The sequence below is a fragment of the Aythya ferina genome (genome assembly GCF_964211825.1).
Source record: "Aythya ferina genome assembly, chromosome: W".
Taxonomy (NCBI): domain Eukaryota; kingdom Metazoa; phylum Chordata; class Aves; order Anseriformes; family Anatidae; genus Aythya; species Aythya ferina.
The window spans coordinates 7,742,795-7,764,358 of record NC_140313.1 but is presented as its reverse complement, the minus strand read 5'-3'; the positions used below and the strand labels follow the sequence as shown (position 1 = coordinate 7,764,358).

The 21,564-nt window shown below is 43.1% G+C and overlaps 1 protein-coding gene and 1 pseudogene across 5 annotated transcripts in view; one reads left to right on the top strand and one right to left on the bottom strand.

Moving 5' to 3' along the window:
- Positions 1-21,564, top strand: part of LOC311426260 (zinc finger SWIM domain-containing protein 6-like) — a 269,097-nt gene that overhangs the window by 217,345 nt on the left and 30,188 nt on the right. For all 4 annotated transcript variants that reach the window (XM_084502493.1, XM_084502492.1, XM_084502491.1 and 1 more), the window contains exon 13: positions 2,583-2,664. In XM_084502493.1, coding sequence (XP_084358619.1) covers positions 2,583-2,664 — 82 coding nt within the window. The remainder of the gene's footprint in view (positions 1-2,582; positions 2,665-21,564) is intronic.
- On the bottom strand, positions 8,092-8,641 carry LOC311426337 (protein FAM210B, mitochondrial-like; annotated as a pseudogene). The gene has a single exon. The product of its transcript is annotated as a protein FAM210B, mitochondrial-like (transcript).

Below are 21,564 nucleotides of genomic sequence, written 5' to 3'. Positions count from 1 at the left end.
AGATAAATAAACCTTCTTCCAACATGTATGCCAAAGAGGTTTTGCATTGCTGTGGGATCTAATGGTTGGCCATTTCTTGTATCTCTTATGGGTAGAGAGAGCTTCTATTCTTCTAGATTAAGAAACTCTTATAAAAATCCATCAGGACAAAGTCAGGTTTATTCCCAGTGGAGAGACCTTGGCTTTCAGATAAGCTACATCATTCACAGGGGTCTCGACATTTTCAGACTTATTGACCTGTTGAGAAGCTCTCTTCAACTGATAGCACAGATCTTGGATAGGTCTTGGACAGATCTGAAACTCTTTTTAAGAAGTATCTCCAAAATGTATTGAGCAGAAGTGAAATACTTCTATGGCTACATGGGTTATGGTATAAATTAACTTCAGTTCCTCCTTAATCAAGACATGGATACGTTTTATTTGAAATCCTTGTGTTGTTTTGTTTGTTTGTTTGTTTGTTTAATCATCAGTAAAGGGCTCCTCTCTTAGTGTTCTCAGTCTGTCAGTTTAATCAAATAGAAAGGACCAGATTCTTCAAGTCAAGAAACTTTTCCAGGTCAAGGAACTAGATATGGCATTCTGTTTTGCTCTCAAGTTAGGACTGTCTACATTGGAGTTATTGTTATGTCCACTATGCTTGCTGAAGGCTGTTGTGACTTGGTCCTTTTACAGATCACCACAGGGAGGAAAGTCATCAGCAAAGGTCTTCAGAGAAGTCATCATTCATACCTTTTTTTTTTTTTTTTAAGCTTCCCTCCCCCATCAGTAGCAGAACTTAGTCCATAAACCTGTACTTTCTCTTAGGTTCACTCTAGTTGGGGGAATCTGAAAATTCATCTTGGATATTGGAAGAATGTTAGCCTTCAATTTTGTGTACATCAGTAAAGGAAGTCACCTAGACTCCTTCACTTTGATGGAGAGAACAGGATAGATAATTGCATTCTGAAGAATTTTGACTTAGGGATGCCTGTTTTTCATAGAATCATAGAATGGCTGGGGTGGAAAGGGACCTCAAAGATCATCTAGTTCTAACCCCCCTGCCATGGGCAGGGACGCCACCCACTAGATCAGGTTGCCCAGGGCCTTATCCAACCTGGTCTTGAACACCGCCAGGAATGGGGCATCCCATTTTTCTTCCAGAAAGACTTCAAGCAAAGGCTTTTCCTATGCTCTGCGCTAGCCATGTTTTCATATTTAAAAATATGTTGAGTTGCTCCTTACAGATCAATTTGCTTTCTTTCAAAACACTATTCTCTGGTCTAGCAGTTAAATTATTGTTTAGTCAACCTGATACCACAACATTTGAGGCCAACAAAGGCAGCAAATTTCTTATCCTGTAATAACTAGTCACCAAGCTCCCAAGGTGGGAATACTTGGAGGCCAGTGTGAAATCACTAGTGGTTATTTATAACTACACTTCTTAAAGGTTGTCTGTTTATTCATGCTCAGTAGTTTTTCCATCTTCTTAATTATCCTATATACAACTTAGAACTAAAGGAGGTGGCAGGAGTAGCTGGTATGACAGAGAGCTACATGCCACTTTGAAGTCTTCTTAGAATTGGGAGGGCATATGAGTTGAAAACCCTCTTACAAGTGCTGCTGTCTACAATCTGTTTTGTGAGTGCATTTTACGTCTTTAATAAGTATAGTTCATCACTGAGAGCTTTATGTTTGACCTATTATGCTTTTTATTTCACTGCTACAAGTAGTAATGCCATGGTAGGATCACCAATATTGTAAAGGGAAGACTACTTGCTTTCTTTACCTAGATATCTGTGGAGTCTGTCCAAATACTGAAGCAAGCTTTCCAGCTTTCCATGCAATTTCTGTGCAGGTTTTTTTTTTTTTTTTTTTTTTTTTTTTTTTTTTTTTTTCTGAATAAACATATTTGCCCAGATTTGGTTAAACAACATAGGCAATAACTGCAAGTGATATAAAATATGGGCACTAAAATCAAAGCTTTAAAAAATCCTTTTTCTGGGTTTCTGATGTTTTTATGATGGAGCTTCTTTGCAGGGTCTCTGTTTAGATAGAGAAGTCATCACTATAGGCATTTAAATAATATCTGGATATATCTGGAATTGTATATATATCACTGTAGAATAAACAGACAGTCTGTATTGTTGAAGTCAATGAAAAGAGATGCAGATGTAGGGAAAAAATTGGATGGGTTAGTTTGCCTAACAAGAGTAGACATGTTTTCACTTTAAAAGCTCCCATCATAGAGGGAGGAGGCACAATATAATTTAATTTGAATCATTGGTAAGGTTTTGCTTTGTTGTTTTTTGTTTTGTTTTGCTTTGTGTTTTTTTTTGTTGTTTTTGTGTTTTTTTTTTTCCCAATGAAACAAAGTCTTTGTAAGAAGGACCTACAGCTGGAATATGATAGCTAAACATAGCTGAGCAGTATTTTTCAAATCTTTTTTATGTATCAGCTGACAAGAGGTAGCAGAGAATGGAGAGGGCAAGAGGCTGCCATTTTGAACCCCAGTGTATCTGAGTAACTTAAATCCCTAATTCTTGGTATATTGCCATGGTTTTGCATTAGGATTAATTTGTATTTTGTTTGTGTCATTTTAAAAGGTGATGCGGATGACACTGTCAACACTGAATTGGCGACGGCGGGAAATGGTGAGGTGGTTGGTAACATGTGCAACAGAAGTAGGTATGTTCTGAGATGCTACTCGAGGGTTCCTGCCTTTTCATGAGTTAATCTTAGATGTCTTGATCTTGCTTATCAGTACCCAAGCTCCGCAAATGTCTCCCACTTCCTGTTGATCTATAAAAATCTTTCATATAGAAGATGTTAATTGTAGTAATGTGCTTGAGCACATGATAGAATAGGCACAAGTCAAGTGAGACAACAGTTGAGTAATGCGGCGTGACTTCCTTCCCCTGCAAGGTAGAGGGGTGCATAACCTTATGGGAAATATCACAGATTTCCCCTTCTCCCCTACACGTTGTGTCTAGGTTTGAGGTTGCAGCAGAGAAAAGACTTGTGGTTATGGACTGTTGCATTGTGTTACAACTTTGCTTGCTCTGAAAAGCCAGGTTTGGGTTGCAGGTGTGACAGCTATCTGGTCAGTTGTGGGGAAGAGGAAACAGAAAACCGGTGAATGAAATACTAAGAACGCCTCCCACCATGTAGGAGGCAGGATCTCGTAGAGAGGTTCTTATCTTTTTTTAAGCCCCTAGATAAATCTAAGCTTAGAGTGTAATACAGCTTTCTTATGTGCCTATGACATTATGCAGGCCTCTCTGTGCTGAAAAGCAAACCAAATAGTAATATACCCATCATTTAACCACACAAGGTGAAAAAAACAAAACAAAACAAAACAAAAAAGCAAAGTGAAGAGATGAAGGACACAGACTCCTGATGGCTCTTGAACAGAAGGCCTTTATTGCCCTTTTTTTCTCCACTACATATACTTTCCCCATAACCCCATGTGCTGTCCACGCGCCCAAATCTGTCATACAATTAGTTAGAGACCCTCAAACATGCGCCTCAAGCCAGCCAGCAATTGGCCACTACGCAAAGCTCATCTTTAACATTGTAGCCAAGTTAATTTATCTCAACCTTGCTCAAGTTTTTGTTTCTACCGCTTATTTCCTCATTATCTGTAATTCAGGGACGTGTGAAACAGCACAAAGCCACCTGCAAATTCCTTTCCCACAATTCCCCCTTTTATTTTCAACCAACCAAATGCTTTCTGTAGATTTTTCTGTCAAGCACCACAGACATTGCAATAAGCAAGGTACAATAAGCAACAGGGTAAAAATCACAAGCAGAATTACAATTGTAAAGTAGCGTGCCTGCTAGACTCTACATCAGTCAACAGGCCACTAAGCGCTAGGGATGTTGCTTCGCAGTGATGCTGCGTCTCACTCACACAGCACAATCACAATTACGCAAAGTGGCCTCTTGCACTTCTCATTCATACCACAAGAAAATATCACTTAAAATAACTTGTCCGCGGCTTCAGGAGGTCCTTGTCTACTCCCACGGTGAGCGGCTGAGAGAGGAGACCCCTCCGAGGAAAATGCTTGGGGTGCACCTAGGGGCGTCTGCTCCACAGTCGATCCCACAGCCGAGCAGAGCAGGTCCTGGCGCAAGGAATGATGCTATTATAGTTTTGTATAATTACACCAAAGAGATGCATTGTGAGCAACTGAGGCATTGACAATTTGTTTCATGGTTTGGTTTTTGCCCGAGGAATTAAACCTTACACATGCTGTTGCTGTTACACATCCCAGGATATCTAATTCCTGCGTCTCTAGGGGCGCTTGCAGCAAGTAGACAGTCCAATCTTTGTTATCTGCTGGGATCCCCACCAAACATGTTGTAAACGGGTCATTAGCATTAGCCTGGGACAGGCACATCGCTTCTTGTCCTGTCATGTTGGCGAGAGTGACCCAGATGTTGTGGCATGGTTGGATGGAGACCCAGGGCTGGCAATAACCGATGACAGCAGCAATTGTGAGGAGACCAGCCATGGCCTTACTACCTTTGCTGGTACCCATCTTGGTCCGTGACCTGAAGAGACACAAGCATACCCTCGACCCCAAGTTATTAGAGGCTGGGGTCACTCCTAAAGGCCTGTATTTCAAATTATTACCAATACTAAGGCCTGCTCTGATTGTGGCACCTGTGACAGCGCAGAATTCATACTTCTGTAATGTTTTACTATGGGCAGTACCTCTTCATGAGGAAAAGGTAATGATAGGTGATTCATTATGTAAAGTGCCTTTCCCAACCTGTTCTGTGGTGTTTCCTGGGTGTCTCCCCCTTTTTGTTTATTTAGCAGTGCTTTCAAGGTGCAATGTGTGTGCTCAACAATGGTTTGACCCGTGGGGGAATGAGGAATGCCTGTGATGTGTCGGATACCCCAAGTTTGAAAAAAGGTTTGAAGGGAGTGACTAGTATAGGCGGGGCCATTGTCAGTTTTTATTTCCTTTTGGATGGCCAGCATTGTGAAAGCAACACAGAAGTGAGCCTGGACATGGCGATTAGTTCCACCTGCTGCAGCCGTCGCCCAAATAGCATGAGAGAAAGTATCTACTGATACGTGAGCATATTTCAAGCGACCAAATTGTGGAATATGCATTACGTCGGTTTGCCATAACTGTAAAGACCATAGACCTCTATGGTTTAGCATTAAAGACGGGGTCGAAACATGTTGTTGACAGTCAGGACATGTTTGGACAATCAATTTGGTGTTAGTGATTGATATAGCAAATTGTTTCGCCAAGACTTTGGCGGATTGATGGAAAAAGGCATGGGATAACCGTGCTTGCTCCAGCACCTCAGGCACAGGGGCAGTCAGGGTCATATTAGTTAGCTGGTCAGCACGTGCATTACTCTCTGCAGAAATACATGGTGTGGCTCCGCATGTGAATAATACAATATGGGTGTGCTCGCTGCTCTACCAAAAATAACAGCTCTTTAAATTTTAGAAACCAGTTTTCCTTTGGGATGTGTCTCAAATGTGTCCTCTCAGTGCACTGAGCGACACCTACAGCATATTGCAAGTCCGATACAATATTCAAAGGTACTGTTGGCCAGTGCTTAAAAGCTATTGTAATAGCATGTAATTCAACTATCTGTGGGGAACCTTGGATCCGCTCAATCTGGTGTTGCCACTTTCCACCTTCTTCCCAAGTTACTACAGCTTTGCCTGTTTTTCTGGACTCATCTGTAAAGACCATCATCCGCCCATCCACTGGTTGCCGTTGGCACAATGGCCACTCTTCAGTTTTTATATTATTATAAAAGGAGAACATTTTATGAGGTGGGTATCAACCTGTCCGTCGAATCCCGTCAATGCTATTTGGAGCTCTAAACTATCCTGCAAGCACCAGGTGAAATAGTCTTTTACTACGGGAATTCTAATCATATCGGGCTCTTCTCCCGCTAATTCAACTATTCTCTCATGTCCTTTCTTTATTAGGACAGCGAACATTTCCACTTGTGTTGCAATAGTTTTTGAGGGTTGATGGGGTAAAAAGACACATTCCAGGACCACTAAGGGGTCCTTATGGGAGGGGTCCCATTGCCCAATAATAGCCACTGGTTGTTGTTCCTGATTACAAATATATAATTGAAGGGGGAGGTTCTCACTATGGCGATGGCATTGCTGTGCTGAGATTCTTTCATTAACCATTTGCAATGCTTTATGAGCCTCCTCAGTCCATCGCTTTGGGGCATTAATATCAGTGTCTCCCTTTAATAACTCAAAGAGAGGCGCCAATATCGAATTGGCTATCCCACTTTGTAGTCTAATCCAGTTTATATTGCCTAGTAATTTCTGTACATCGTTCAGTGTCTTAACATCTTCATTAATGGATATCTGCTGTGGTTGAATGTTCTGCTGTAAAATATTCCACCCCAGATACTTCCAAGGTGCTTGGGTCTGCACCTTTTCAGGTGCAATTTGGAGTCCTGCTGTCTGTAACGCTTTAAGGCAGGCAGTGCCTCTTGGACTTTATCACTAGATGGTCCAGCTAGTAGAATATCGTCCATGTAGTGGTATATGTAAATCTCTGGAAAGAATTGGCATACTGGTTGGATAGCTTTTGCGACATAGGTTTGGCACATGGTTGGGGAGTTTTTCATGCCTTGTGGTAGCACAGTCCAATGATAGCAGTCCATAAGCTCCTTCCTAATGATCTTTGGTACCAAGAAGGCAAAATGAGGAGTGTCGTCAGGATGCAAAGGAATTGTGAAAAAAACAGTCTTTCAAGTCCATAACAACGATGTCCCAAATACGGGGTATCATTGTAGGTGAGGGTAATCCTAGCTGCAAGGAGCCCATGTCCTCGATCACTGTGTTGATTTGTCACAAATCATGCAGTAATCTCCATTTCCTGCTCTTCTTCTTGATGACAAACACTGGTGAATTCCATGGGCTGTTTGTTGGAACAATATGTCCTTGTTGGAGTTGTTCTTGAACCAACTCCTGCAGACTACTGCTTGGAAAAGAATCAATTGAGCAATTCTAGTTCCCTTTGGTATTGACAATGGTGGAGACAGTGTTCAAGTCATGGTTTGGATTTGTCCATTATAGTTGGCATCAATTATCCCCAGCAAAACAAACAATCCGGTCAAAGTTGTATTTGATCGTCCTAGCAGCAATACACTACAGTCATTCCCAATTGGTCCTTTGATGTTCAATGGAATTTTATGAACGTGAGTACCCCACAATGTGGCGTCTGTTACTGTGGAGACATCCACTCCGGCACTCCCTCTGGTTCTTGCTGAGAGGGTGTCCACGGTGGTAACCGTGGCAGCAGGGCTGCAGCGCAGAACCCTGCTCCACCGTGGTACTCCATGGGCTGCATGGGGACAGCCCGCTTCACAATGGTCCTCACCACAGGCCGCAGGGGACTTCTGCTCCAGCGCCTGGAGCACCTTCTGCCCTCCTTCACTGACCTTGGCGCCTGCAAGGCTGTTCCTCACTCCTCTCACTCTCCCAGCCGCTGTGAAATGCAGCATGATTTTTTCTTGTTTGTTTTTGTTGTTGTTTTGTTTTGTTTTGTTTTCCTGTCTTAAATATGCTCTCACAGAGGCGCAAACAATATCGCTTATTGGCTCGGCTCTGGTCAGCAGTGGGGCCCTTACCTAACATGGGGCAGCTTCTAGATTCTTCTCACAGAAGCCACCCCTATGGCCCGCTGCTACCAAAAGCTTGCCAAATAAACCCACTACATTCCACCCCTCGCCTCTGTGAAAAGCATATTTAAGAATAATCACAATATACTCATACTTTACAATTATCACATTATCACAATCTTCACAAACTTCACTTACATCAAAAAGAAAAAGAATTCCACACACCAAAATAAACATAACATCATCACAACACCAACGAGGTGGACAATTTACACACACCTCACCCCTTGTCCCTTCACCACACTAATATGAAACATATTCTTCACAATTGCTGCTTTCTTAAATTCTTCACAACTATTACATTCATAAAAAAAAAACAACAACCAGTCCATGTTTTGCCCGTTATTTCTCTCAACTATCATCCTTATCTTAAATTCCTTGAGCCCCACGTTGGGCGAGGAAAAAAAAAAACATAGTAAGTTATCATGGATTTGGGGTAGGAGGTTTGAAGAAAGCAATCTTCTGGCAGTATCGGACAATAAATGGCACAGAAACTATAGTAATGCTCATTCATATTGGAGCAAACAATTTGTGAATATCATATGCCAACAGAAATGTGCCTGTACCAGCAGCCCCTTTAAACTGCAGCGATGATTCACTGAAACCAAGTTTGAAGAGAACTGCAGTCATATCCACACCACTTGACACGGCCAGGTAGGAGATTCCTAGAGATACTGATGAAATTCTAACACGGAATGAAACCCCTACAGCACCATATTATTTGAAAACTTTTTTCAGCTGCTAGGATTTACTGAGTTTCTTGTTTTCACTGCTGAGATCTGTGGCTGCCTTTTCAGGGGATCCACCCTTGGCCGAGCTGCCGGCGGCGGCCCGCAGCGCCAGCAGAGGGACCGGCGGGCTGAGGGGAGGCCGGCCCAGGGAGGGGGGTGGCGGGGGAGCAGCAGCGGCGGCGGGCTGCGGCGAGCGGGGGCCCGCGGGGCGGTGGGCCCGGGCGCAGCAGCAGGCGGAACATGGCAGCGCCCGGTGCGGGCGGGCGGGCACTCGAAAATGAGAAGCGCAGCAGCCGGCGGCGGAGCGGGCGGGTGCCCGGAGGTGACAGCGGGGGTGCAAGTGGCGCTGGACCCTGCGTTATCATTACGTTTGGAGCCCTCCCTTGTGGGAGGTTCCTCCTTTGACCGGGGGGCGGGGGTGCTTGTGTCGTCGCGCGGCCCCGCCCCGCTCTCCACTTTCCGTTTCCCCGCCGCGGCGGCAAAGGCTGCCCTTCCGCGTTGTATTTAGTGCGGCGTTGGTTCGCCCAGTGGCGTCCTTTCCCACATCTGGGACACAAAATGGGCGGGACTGGGAGCGAGCCGCCCCTCGTCCCCGCCAGGGACATGCGGAGACTAGGTGGCTCGGGTCTCCACACCGATAGCATTTTTTCTGACCCTTGGGGTCCTGACTGATGGTTAGTGCTGCTGCAGAAGTGGACACCAGCGATTCGGTATGATGTTCGATAGAACCCACTCGGTTACAAGCCTCTATCATCTGAACTAGTGTTGCAGTCACAGGCAGAGCCTGCAGTTGTTATAAGTTGCCCCTTAATTAATGTTTAGAGGGCATTGTATTAATCATATAAAATAATTTATTGAGTAAGCAAACAGCAAGCAAAACAGCGCTGGGTGGCCGGGGAGTCTGCTCCGCCAACGGCACGCACCTCACCCCCGCCAGGGTCCCTTTTTATATCTTGGTAATTCCGGGATTACATAGCACATTCAGGTATGTTCTGCAGCTGCGCGCACTGTTGCTAGGGGTTCACCCCAGTCTCTCTGGTGGTCGTGAAGATGAAGGCTGTAGTCTTCCTCTGCGGTGTGGCTCGACTCCCTTTCCTCACTAGGTCATGTTGACCCAGCATGAAGCAGGAAGGCAGAACATTATCATGCTGGTTCAGCAGCTTATCAGGAATGGTTACAGGAGCTTTGCAACAGTGACTTTAAACAAAAGATGGAACTAGGATGCAAGGGGGGAGAAGGGGAGGAAACTCCCTCCCCCTTACCGGTTTAAGGGCCCTATCTTGTTACATTAAGTAAAGGAATTTCAGGCATTTTACAGTTTCTTATCTCAGCAGGAGACCTTTACTACCTCCACTTATTCAAGCAAGACTCTTCCTCATCACCGCTAGCTGACCTCTTGTCTTTGCGCAGACTCAGTTGCTCCTTGGCTCTTGTACATCTGCAGGACCGGTTTCTACCAGTTTCTTAAGATAGGCTCACACTCTTATTAGGAGACTGACCTTGGTAACAGGCCCAAGGCTTCCTGCTTTAGTTAATTTGCACAATGCACCATAGTTAGCAAAGACACTAAGTAGCATCCCAATTTAATGCCATCAGCGCTCTATCTCTACTTGATAAGATTCTCCTAACTCCCTCTCTCAGCCCCCCCTTTTCTAAAAAGTTAGTAAATTCTTTTACTATTTCTAGGTTCAATGTAGTGTTTCTCTATATATCACTTTCAAAATATGTTAGACTCCAGTTTCCATCTGAGTTGGTTCTTCTCCACTCGCTGAAGGAGTTTCCTGTACTCTTAAAACACCATAAGGTACATCAGATCACTACGCAAAGAACCATGGACAAAACCACGACCACAATTATTGTGATAAACAACTGTTTCAGCTTGGTTAGGTTTGGCAACCAGGAAGTTAATTTTTCTACCAAGTCTGTAAATCCCCAGGATGTATCATCCTGAGCTACTGCATGCAAAATTTTACTCTTTCCCCAAATCTTCTCCAGGTCAATCTCAATCTGTTTTTGTTTGTTGACATATACACAGCAAGTTTGGTTTATGACTGTACACAATCCTCCCTCCTTGGCTAAAAGCATTTCTAATCTGATCCGATTCTGAAGCACTACTTTGTATAGGGAGGAAATTTCTTCCTGTAATGTTGAAAGAGCATCAGCTGTGGCATTTTCAATAATTTCTAATGTGGCTGAGATATTTATGACAGGTTTTTCCAATTCACTTATTCCCAGGGATGGAATCAACCACCTTACAAAACTATGGAATCCCATGGGTCTCATCACGAGGGGGTTATTCGAAACAGTACGTGTTTGTCTCCATAAAGGTCTGGACTATTCCCGGAGGTGGTTCAGTGAATATACCCCCTCAAGGGATAAAATAGCCCCCAATACAACAACCCTTCCAATTTAAGGGTAAGCTTTTTCTAGCACGCCCATCTCCACATAGCCAATAGAATCCTTTTTGTACCTTGCAAATTTGTACGGGAGAATTGAGGCCATGAGATCCTGAGTTCATATCCTTTTTATCAGCACATATTGTGACAGCTACACCATGATCTCGAATTTTAGTAAGATTAAAAGTTCCTACATATTCTGCCATACTACAATTGTCAGGTTCCAGGGCTAAATAACTAAGTGGACCTGTACCTATGCATGCGGTTTTATCATTTAAGCATCTGATATATATGTTAACATGGTCTCGTGGGAGTAGTTCAAATCTCTCCCCTAGATGTTCACGATCATCCTTGCCAAATGGACATGTTCCATTTCTTGGGTGCGCAAAGGTCAATGTCCAATTCATACCGGGTATGCCCCATATGGGGAATTCTAGGTTGCTTCTAGGCAGTACTGTGCACACCCAACATTCAGAAAGGTTGAAACTATCACTCACTGCCTGGGTGAGTTTCACATAGGTATTGTGCACCCACTGTTCAGTTTCCTTGACCAATGATACCATTAAGACCCTGAGAAATGTAACCTTCCAGGTCACACCTGAGTAACCTTCCATGGGGTCTTGGGTGCCTTTTTCACTCTGGTGTGATGGATCCAGGCATTGTGCTCCTTGATTCTGATCACTGTGAAAGAGGTAAGGAGTACCTGGAACGGTCCTTCCCACTGTGGTTTCAAGGTCTTCTCTGCAAGAGACTTTACATGCACATAATCGCCAGGTTGTATATTGTGCACTGGTCCATCTAACCCTCTACCTGGAGTCCCACTCACATGCTTTCCAATTTCATTAAGCTGTTTACCTAAGACCACCGTATAGGAGGTCATGATTTCATCCCCAGCTTGCATGGATATTCCTCTTTGTATTACATAGGGTCATCCATATAAGATTTCAAAGGAGCTTAGCCCTTCCTTTGCCCTTGGTATATACAAAAGGGCTAAAGGAAGAGACTGAGGCCAGACCAAACTTGCTTCTTGTCCCAGTTTCACAATTTGCTGTTTGATTAAGTGGTTCATTTTTCTACTTGGCCACTTGACTGAGGGCGATATGTGGTATGAAGTTGCCAGTCTATACCCAAATGGCAGCTAATTTGTTGTACCACTTTTGCCCCTGTCAGAGGATATAGTTGCTGGAACTCCAAAACGAGGTATTATTTCTTGTAGTAATATCTTAGTTACCTCCTGAGCCTTGGCTGTTCTAGTCGGGAATGCTTCTGGCCATCCTGAAAAGGTGTCAGTTAATACTGATAAATACCGGTAACCCCCTTTTCTTGGGAGTTCGGTGAAATCAATCTGCCATTGTTGTCCAGGCCCATTACCTTTTCCAATTTGGCCCATTTTTGGCTTGGGAGTGTTCTTGAGATTAGTCTGGAGACAAAGATCACATTGCTGAGTTACCTGTCTTACTGTGGTATCCAAAGTAGGCCCTATCCATTTTCTATTTAAAAACTCTTATGCTACTTCAGCTCCCCAGCATGCTTTATTATGTTCTGCAGTTACCATTCAATTTAATATGGTATCACAATTCTCCCATCATTTATTTACGTTAAACCTGTAGGTAAGATTTTCTGTTTACATCTTAGAATATTCCACTTAATTTCCTAAAGCTTTTGTTAATGCCTGTTTTTCTGTTCCTGGTACTAGTGCCAAAATTTGACTCTCAGATGCCTGTTCTGCCACCCCTTTGGCTCCTGCATCAGCCAATCTATTTCCCCTTTCGATACCAGTATTCCCTGCTCAATGTCCTTTAATGTCAACTTTAGTAGGCAGGTATACCGCTCAGAGTAATTTCAGTATACCTTCTACATGTTTAAAAGTCCTCTCTCCTTCCAAATTGCGCCATGTGCATGCACGACACCAAAGGCATATTTCAAATCTGTCAAAATGTTTGCCAGCTCTTCTCAAGGTGATGATTTCCATCTTTTGGGATGATGTTTGTTACTGCATATACTGTGAGGCAAAGTCCTTGGTGAACAAAGCTGCTGCTGTTTATATACCAATCCTCCGCATCTTTTAAGGGTGTATCCTTTAAGTCTGGTCAGCTGGAGTATACCGTGTCCGTGGTCTTGATGCAATCATCAATGGGTAATCTGGAAACTCTGTTACTAAGAGGCTGGGTTCACAGTACTGGTGCTGAAAAAAATTTAGTAAACTAATAGTCTGTTATAAATGAGGTCTCAATTCAATCTGAATTTTGTAGTATTTATAAAACAAATATTCCTAAAAGGTATAAAAGACAAGTAAACAGCGCTGGGTGTGCGGGGAGTCTACACTCCACCAACATGCACACACAAACATCAAATATTCTAAACATATAGAACATGGCTTTTACATACTAAACCCAAGTATGCCCATACATACGTACAATCAGGAAAGGTAACAAACAATCCTTTAAGTTCCATAACTTAACAGTCTCCATTTTCCATTCCTTTTGAACAATATGTCTCGCTTTAAGTTGTCAAGCAACTCGGTCTTCAGGCCTTATGTACCCCGTTCTTCCCGGATTGAAGAAAAGCATATCCATCTCCTTTTCAAGGCCAATGAGGCCTGGGTCAAAAGGCACGTTCAGGTCAACAGGGGGCATAACAGCAAAAGCCTTCGATGGCTGTAGCAGCAGAGGGGCCCATGGCGTAGCAGTTGGATCAGTAAAGGAGCCCACAGCTCCCTCACTATCTGGCAAGCCACACGTTTGTGATTGTGGCTCCACATGGCTCTTTAAGGCCTCAGAGATTGCTCGCCAGGTGCCGAGCAATCCCACTGCAACCTTGTCATTTTTAGTTGCAGAGTCCCACACCTTGACCTCAGTTTGGTCCCATGTTTCAGGCTCATAAACTGTCCAATTGTTAATAAGGAGAATAAGCTGTAAGGCTACCAGGACAGTCTTTGTTCCTAAGGACGTATGATTCCCCATAATGCGCAACTGCTTACCAGCGTGAGGCAGTTGTGTGCACAGGTCCGCTTCTCTCAGCTCGAGCTTCTCTCCAGCTCCAGTGTGCCTATTTCCAGCGACTTTCAGTACGAGCTTCTCTGAGCAGTTTGCTGAGTCTGGCCGAACCTATCTTCATGAGGCAATCAAAGTGCCTGTTCCCGTTGTGGTCTCCATTCTGCCAGCCTGTTCCTCTTCACTTCTTTTTCCTGCTTCTTTATTGATGACATAACTGCATTATATCATGCTGCCTTTTTCTTTCTTTATCCTGAGGGCAGGCTCCCCTCTTATACCCTTCTCCCCACAGCAGTTCTTTTCAAAACAACTTTTCATTGGTCAAACAACTTTGAATGTAACAACAACAGCAAACACACAGAAACATCCATGTCTTAATGGCTGGAAAAAAAGAGAACCAGCTGGAGAAAAAGAAACCGGAGACTGCATGGAGTCTCCTGAATCACCCTTCTTTGTTCCCTCTAAATTCTTTTATATTCCTGATGGCCTCGTCTATAAGAGTCTAATGTTATCTCAACCATGGGGCTTTCCAACCCCCATGGCCACAGTCCCAAATCTCCCCCTTCTTTATTAATATCAACCATTTTCTCAACACGAATTACCACTCCATATATAACAAGTCCATTACACACATTCCTTTTCTTCTTCAGTAGCTATCATTTGCGTATTCCAATAGTGTCCCCTTTTCCCGAAGGGGACTTTCAAGCTTCAAGATCACAGGCTAGTTGTTTCGTGAATATGGTGAGGCTATTCTTGAACCCCTGTTATAACACTGTCCACGTAAGCTGAGTTTTCCATCCTCTATTAGGATTTTCCCACTCAAAGGCAAAGAGTTTCTGGCTTTCAGTTGCCACGGGCAGGCAGAAAAAGGCATCCTGTAAATCTAGTACCGTGAACCAAACTTGACTGCTTTTCTCATTTTGTAATTCCAATCCTTTTTCCCAATTTAAATTTCAAGTATTGCAAAAAACACCTTTTCCTGTTGGCCAGTTGCTCCTATTACATTTACAGACTAATTAATACAGAGAAAGAAGTTCCCGTATCCAAAAAAAATTTCAAGCCTGTTATAAATGAGGTCTCAACTCAATCTGTATTTTGTAATATTTATAAAACAAATATTTCTAAAAGGTATAAAAGCTATAAAAGGTATAAAAGGCTGAGTCTGGCCGAACCTATCTTCATGAGGCAATCAAAGTGCCTGTTCTGTCATGGTCTCCGTTCTGCCAGCCTGTTCCTCTTTACTTCTTTTTCCTGCTTCTTTATTGATGACATAACTGCATTATATCGTGTTGCCTTTTTTTTTTCATCTCGAGGACAGGCTCCCCTCTTATACCCTTCTCCCCACAGCAGTTCTTTTCAAAACAACTTTTCATTGGTCAAACAACTTTGAATGTAACAACAACAGCAAACACACAGAAACATCCATGTCTTAATGGCTGGAAAAAAAGAGAACCAGCTGGAGAAAAAGAAACCAGAGACTGCGTGGAGTCTCCTGAATCACCCTTCTTTGTTCCCTCTAAACTCTTTTATATTCCTGATGGCTTCGTCGTTAAGAGTCTAATGTTATCATCAACCATGGGGCTTGCCGACCCCCATGGCCACACTCCCAAATCTCCCCCTTCTTTATTAATATCAACCATCTTCTTGACTCGAATTATTATTCCATATATCACAAACTTTTCTTTCGACATACAAATTTTACTATTTCAGATTATTAATGAGCCCCGTTCCAATCATAAATCCATAGGACTTTAGGAAAACACCTGAAGCACTCAGCCTTCCATCTTCTAGAGAAACAATACCACCTTTTCCACAAAAAGTAAGCCCAAACTAAAAAGGAATCACTCCTGTGTGTTATAAATGAAGTCTCAACTCAATCTGAATTTAGTAATATTTATAAAAGAACTATTTATAAAAGGTATAAAAGGCAAGTAAACAGCGCTGGGTGTGTGGGGAGTCTACACTCCACCAACACGCACACACGAACATCAAACATTCTAAATATACAGAACATGACTTTTACATACTAAACCCGAGTATACGTATACAATCAGAAAATGTAACAAACAATCCTTTAAGTTCCATGACTTAACAGTCTCCATTTTCCATTCCTTTTCTTGATTACAAACAAGTCTCCATTTTCCATTCCTTTTGAACAATATGTCTTGCTTTAAGTTGTCAAGCAACTCGGTCTTCGGGCCTTATGTGTCCTAATCTTCCCAGATCGAAGAGAAACATATTCTTCTCCTTTTCAAGGCTGTGAGAAACACTCCGTAGCCAATAACTTAGGCTCAGGCGAGTATCTCAGTGAAGTAGTAATTTATTCGCGATTGCAATGGCGGGCGCCACACAAGCAGGAGAGAGCGCATCTACTAGTTCCAAAACACAGTTTATATACCTTTTGATGACAGGACCCTCCCCTGTTTCCCCACTGAGTGGGTAATCCAGATTCACAATCTATCTGATGCTTCACAAACAATGCATGGCCTTCAGTTGCCGGCCTGTTAAATTTCAAATTTCTTTTGACATTTTTACTGCTTGAAGTGGTAATGTTTCTTCACTTATCTGACTTGACACCGCGATTTTCACCTAATTGTCCTAAGGAGTCTGGTTGTCTGCATTTTACAAGGTCGCCTGCTAAGCTTTCTTATCACTGTAAGCATATCTCAGTACCACATTCCTTCCCTCTAAACAATGTAATTCTGCAAAAACATTTCTATTCCCACAATTCCCCCCTTTTCTTCTTTATAAACTGTTGATTTTTGCAAAACCTTTCTCTAAGGTGTAATTTGGTAGATTTCTTCTTCTTCTTTGCTTTCTTTGCTTTCCATCTCCTCATTATCACCTTATCTGAGTAAGGTGGTGGCTCCAATGTCATTTGTTTCAATAGTGCAGTTTCAGTTAACCACTGTACTAGTCCTCTTACACAGGGGATAATGCAGCATCCAATGGCTGTCAAAACTCCTATAACTACGATCAAGGATGTAAATATGCCTACTTTTTCTGCCAATTCACTGGCAAGGGTGGTAAGCCCTTGCAATGCTCTAGTTACTGAGCCATCTGGGACAGTATTGTTGGGTATAAGAGTGCAACAATGGTTGCTCAGTATCACACACACACACACACCCCTCCTTCCTCTGCGAGCATCATATCTAATGATGTTCTGTTTTCCTAAGCCACTTTGCTGGTGGCATCTAGTTGTTCAGCAATTCCTCTCATCGCATCCCTTGTATAATTTATGACTCTCTGCTGATTAGAGTAAATATAATTAATCCAATCCACATTCTTATTGATTGTTACCCATCAGAACAATGACTCAAACCCTGCAGCAATTTGATTCCTGGCTTTCTGTTCATCGGAAACTCCTCTAGACACTCCAATAGAATCTGTATATACTCTGTCATCGAATGATACTCCTAAGCTTCTTTTACTTCTTCTGGGTATTTGTGATGTTTCTCTTTCAAATGCCAGGGTGAAGGGTATAGCTAATTGAACAAGTTCACAAGTGTCTCCCCAGTTATATGGTAGGGTGGACCGTAAGATCTTCCCTCCACTGTACCACCAGAGATCTGCCCTGAGGATCTCAAGTCTTGAGCAGTTTCCCATGAAGTCCTTGGTAGCACAAGGCAAATTCTCCCAGATGCCAGGTAGCACTCACACCCTGCCGTGAGAGGCAGGCTGTATGGTTACCTATAGCTGTGAAGAATACAGGGGGAGCTCTGATATTGCTATCATGCAAGGAAAGGAATAGCAAAGTTCCCCAGGCAGTCTTTTCTTGGTACAATGCAATCATACATTGCATCCTCTGGGAATCCTTGGTCCACCCCCATGGGAAGGGCCCTATCTGGGCAATCGGTCATCCCAAGGCACAAGCATAGCAGTAGCTACGGTTGAGACTCTGGACAGTATATTTGACCCATTCTATCCAGGCATTCACATCCCCATACCCTGTTTGAATCTCAAATGTTTGAACTGCCACATTTCAGAGGGCCTCCTGTTTTCTCTCCTGTTTTCTCCTTGAGTTTCTCCCTTTCTCTGATGGCAATAGAGGATCGTTTCCATACAGCTATTCTCAATCTGGCTGTTGGGTCTCTGCCAGTTATTTGTTCTCTCTGCTCAATTGTCATTGGGCATTTAAATCTCCACAAGCTAACACCTCACAAGCATCAAACGTGACGGCTTGTGGTACATAACCCTCTGTCACAGTCACCCATATTTTGATGGGGTATCCCGTTTTTGCTATTATCTGGTCATGCCTTTTCCAAGTTGTCAATTGACTGAGGCCTTCTCTGAGGCCTAGAATCACTAAAAACAAAATTAGTAATTGATTTTTCCCTGTCATTATTTTTAAACTTCAGGTTTCCAAATAATTATCAATACAAAGAATAAGATGTACACTACTACTATAACAACCCCCCCCCCCCCTTGGGAGCACTGCAATTCGCTATAGGTCTGTCCTTTCTCTCAATCACAAGTCACACTCGTTAGTTATCTTATCCTGCTCAGAGTCCACTATGAGATTTTTCTTTTCGATTTCAACTTCCAACAAGTCTTCTGTAGGAACAGCTTATACTCGAGTATAGTGAGTCCAACCTTTGTCCGCAGTTCTTACGGCTGTTTCAGTGGTCAGTAATTGTCCTTCCCATTCAGGCCAGAGTTGACTCTTTCCAGGTCCGAATCAGGACCCGGTTTCCTGGGTGATGCTGGTGAATGGGGAATTCCAAAGGTGGGGTTGGAGCCAACAACCCACAGGTCCTGAGAGATGACAAAGAAGAGGACAACCCCAGAATACAGTTCTTAAGAAAACTCTCTTGTTCTGAATTGTGGTATCTCATCCCTTCTGCCCAAATAGAGCAACCTGAACAGCATCTCATATGGTGAAATTCCTATATCCTTTCTTGGTGCTGTTTGAACCTGTAGGAGTAAGCATTTTACCCAAGGAAGTTGGGTTTCTAACACTAATTTAGTTAATTGCTTCTTTAATGTCTGGTTCATTCGCTCCAGCTTCCCAGAAGAGGAGGGGTGCCAGGGGCTGTGAAAATCCCACTCAATCTCTAAGGCCTGCTTTAACCCTTGCAGTAAAGCTTACACCCATCCAGTCATGTGGTCAATTAGGACAAACAAGTAACTCAGTAAAGTCTACCTGTATAATTTGGAAAGGTCAAACCCCTGGCTCCCGTCCCCCTCTAGATGGGTTACAGAAGACCTTTTTATTTACCTTTTGACATATGGTACATCCTCTGAATATGTGCTTCCCTAAAGTGTATATTCCTACACAGACATACTTTCTTAGCACAACATCACACATTGCTTGCACCTCCCAATGACTCTTTTGATGTAAAACAGTTAATATTTGCCTCATTATCACTTTATTCAGCATTTCTCTCCCATCAGGGAGTATCGATTTTCCTTCAGACTTCATGGCTCCTGATTCCTTAAAAAAAATCATTCTTTTAAAACTTTTTAGTTCTTTCTTAATTTTCAACAATTCCCTGAATCCTCTCTGCATTTATTCTTTATTTTCCTTCAGACATTAGATGCCTTAAATACCTGACTTCTTTCTCCATATTGTAATTTAGTTTTCAATATTCCCAAGCCCTGCTTTCCCAGAAAGTTGGACAGCTTGTTAGTAGCTTCCTTCACCACTCTTTTCTCCTGTCCTGACAATAAAAGATCATCCACATATTTGTAACAGTAACACCTCCTCGGGAGGTTGGAATTGCTCCAAAATCTGTTCTAGAACTTGCCCAAATACATAGGTGGCCCTGTAAACCCCTGAGGTAAAATTGTCCACCTATATTGTTGCTTCCGCCCCCATTTCAGGGTCTTTCCAGTCAGAGGTGAGTATATCTTTGCTCTCAGGGCCTGAGAGCACTCCATTAATAATTACTCCATTAACTGTTATTCCAGTCTAACAATTTACTAGTTGAATGCCCAATTTAATCATCAAATCCCTTCCCAACAAGTTAGTCCCTGCCTTGGGTACATGCAATAATTGCCCAGTGATCATTTTATCCCCTAGTCTCAGCTTGGTATCCCCCAGAAGCGGCACTGTTATCCCAGCCCCTTCTACCCCCATCACTTTTTAGGGTTTCATTAGTTAATGTAATCCCTGATACTTTACAAGCCAGTAATGACGTAGCTACCCCAGTGTATTGGGTTCAATGGCAAGGTTCATGGGGGGGGGCGGGGGGGAAGAGAAGATTCTTCTTCATGAGAAGAATCCAGAAGCCTCCCCGTGGCAGATAAGGGACAATTTCATGTGGCCCCAAAGGGGCCCACTGCTGCCCAGAGCCAAGCCATGAGCAACACAGTATGTGCTTCTGTGAGAGCACATCCACGAAGACAAACAAACAAAGAAACAAACAAAAACCTGCTGCTCAACAGCAGCTGGGAGAGCAAGGAGCAAGAAACCTCCCTGCAGACATCAAAGTCAGTGCAGAAGGAGAGGGAGGAGGCACTCCAGGAGCTGGAGCCGAAGCCCCCCTGCGGCCTGTGGCTCCTGGTGGAGCAGGCTGTCCCCCCCGTCCCCCTCCCTGATACTTGGGAAACTGACCAAACACCACAGCAAATATACCAAAACTTCTAGACTGTTACTTAGATAATGCCTACATCCCCTTTCCCTGCTCATTCAACTTCAAACAGCTCTGTCAAACGCTACATACCACACCATTAACACCTTCAGTAACTTTTTTTTTTTTTTAAACACTTCTTTCTATCTTTCTTTCTACAGCCTGTACTTTCACCAAAGTTTCAGTCAAGGGCCAACTTAATTCCATACCTTTCTCCCTCCAGGATGCTGAAACAACATATCAGTATACCATATTTCATCCCATTTTCCTTCTTTCCTCCTTCTTCCACTCCATATATTGCTATTCGAAGTGGCCAGCCTGGCCACACTTAAAACATCTTATCAAAGTGTTATAAATGGCTCAGGATTCAAATTAGGATTAAATAAAAAAATAGGATTTATTGAAAGAATATAAAGGAATAGAGGTAAGCAAACAGCGCTGGGTGCACCGGGAGTCTCCGCTCCACCAGGACGCACACCAGTTACATCAAGCAGCTGATTTTTATGCTCCTAGACTAATACATATTCATTACTACTTCTAAAAAAATAGATTATTATAATTAGCTTCCGGGGTCCAGTCCCTCCTACTGGAACATGCGCAGTCTCCTCTGGGGGTCTCCTCTGGGGGTCTCTAGGGGTCTTTCATGCTGAAGGCTCGTAGTCTTCCTCTCCCCCTTTGTACTTACTTGGCACCATGCCAAGTTTATAGAACATTCTCTTCAAGTCTTGTCTCCCAGCCGTCCTTCAGCTTCTTTTTCCTTCCTCTTAATCTCTCGGCCCCCCTAACCAGATACCAAAGATCCGCATAGTATCCCATAACAGTCACTAGTTGTTATCAGTTGTTCTGAAACTCCCAGACATCAAACACAAACAGCTTTCTTATTTGACGCTTCACGAGTAATTAAAACATTCTTCCCCAGCCATTCACAGACACATCTATAGCAGTGTTAAGTTAATCTCGAAGAAGACAGGAAAAAAAAAGGCTGTAATTGTTAGAAATAGAAGTCCAGAATAACAAAAGCAAACAGGTTCATAAATTTAAGGAGTATTTTCTGAAGACTTGATAAATTGACTAGAATGAGGGGGAGACTGGGACACACTGCATCTGTGGTTCAAGAATTAAATTGCCAGTGCAGGGCCCAGAGGCAGACAGGATTCAAACAGAATTGTTCTTCATGGACACGAATTGTTAAAACATTCCTCAA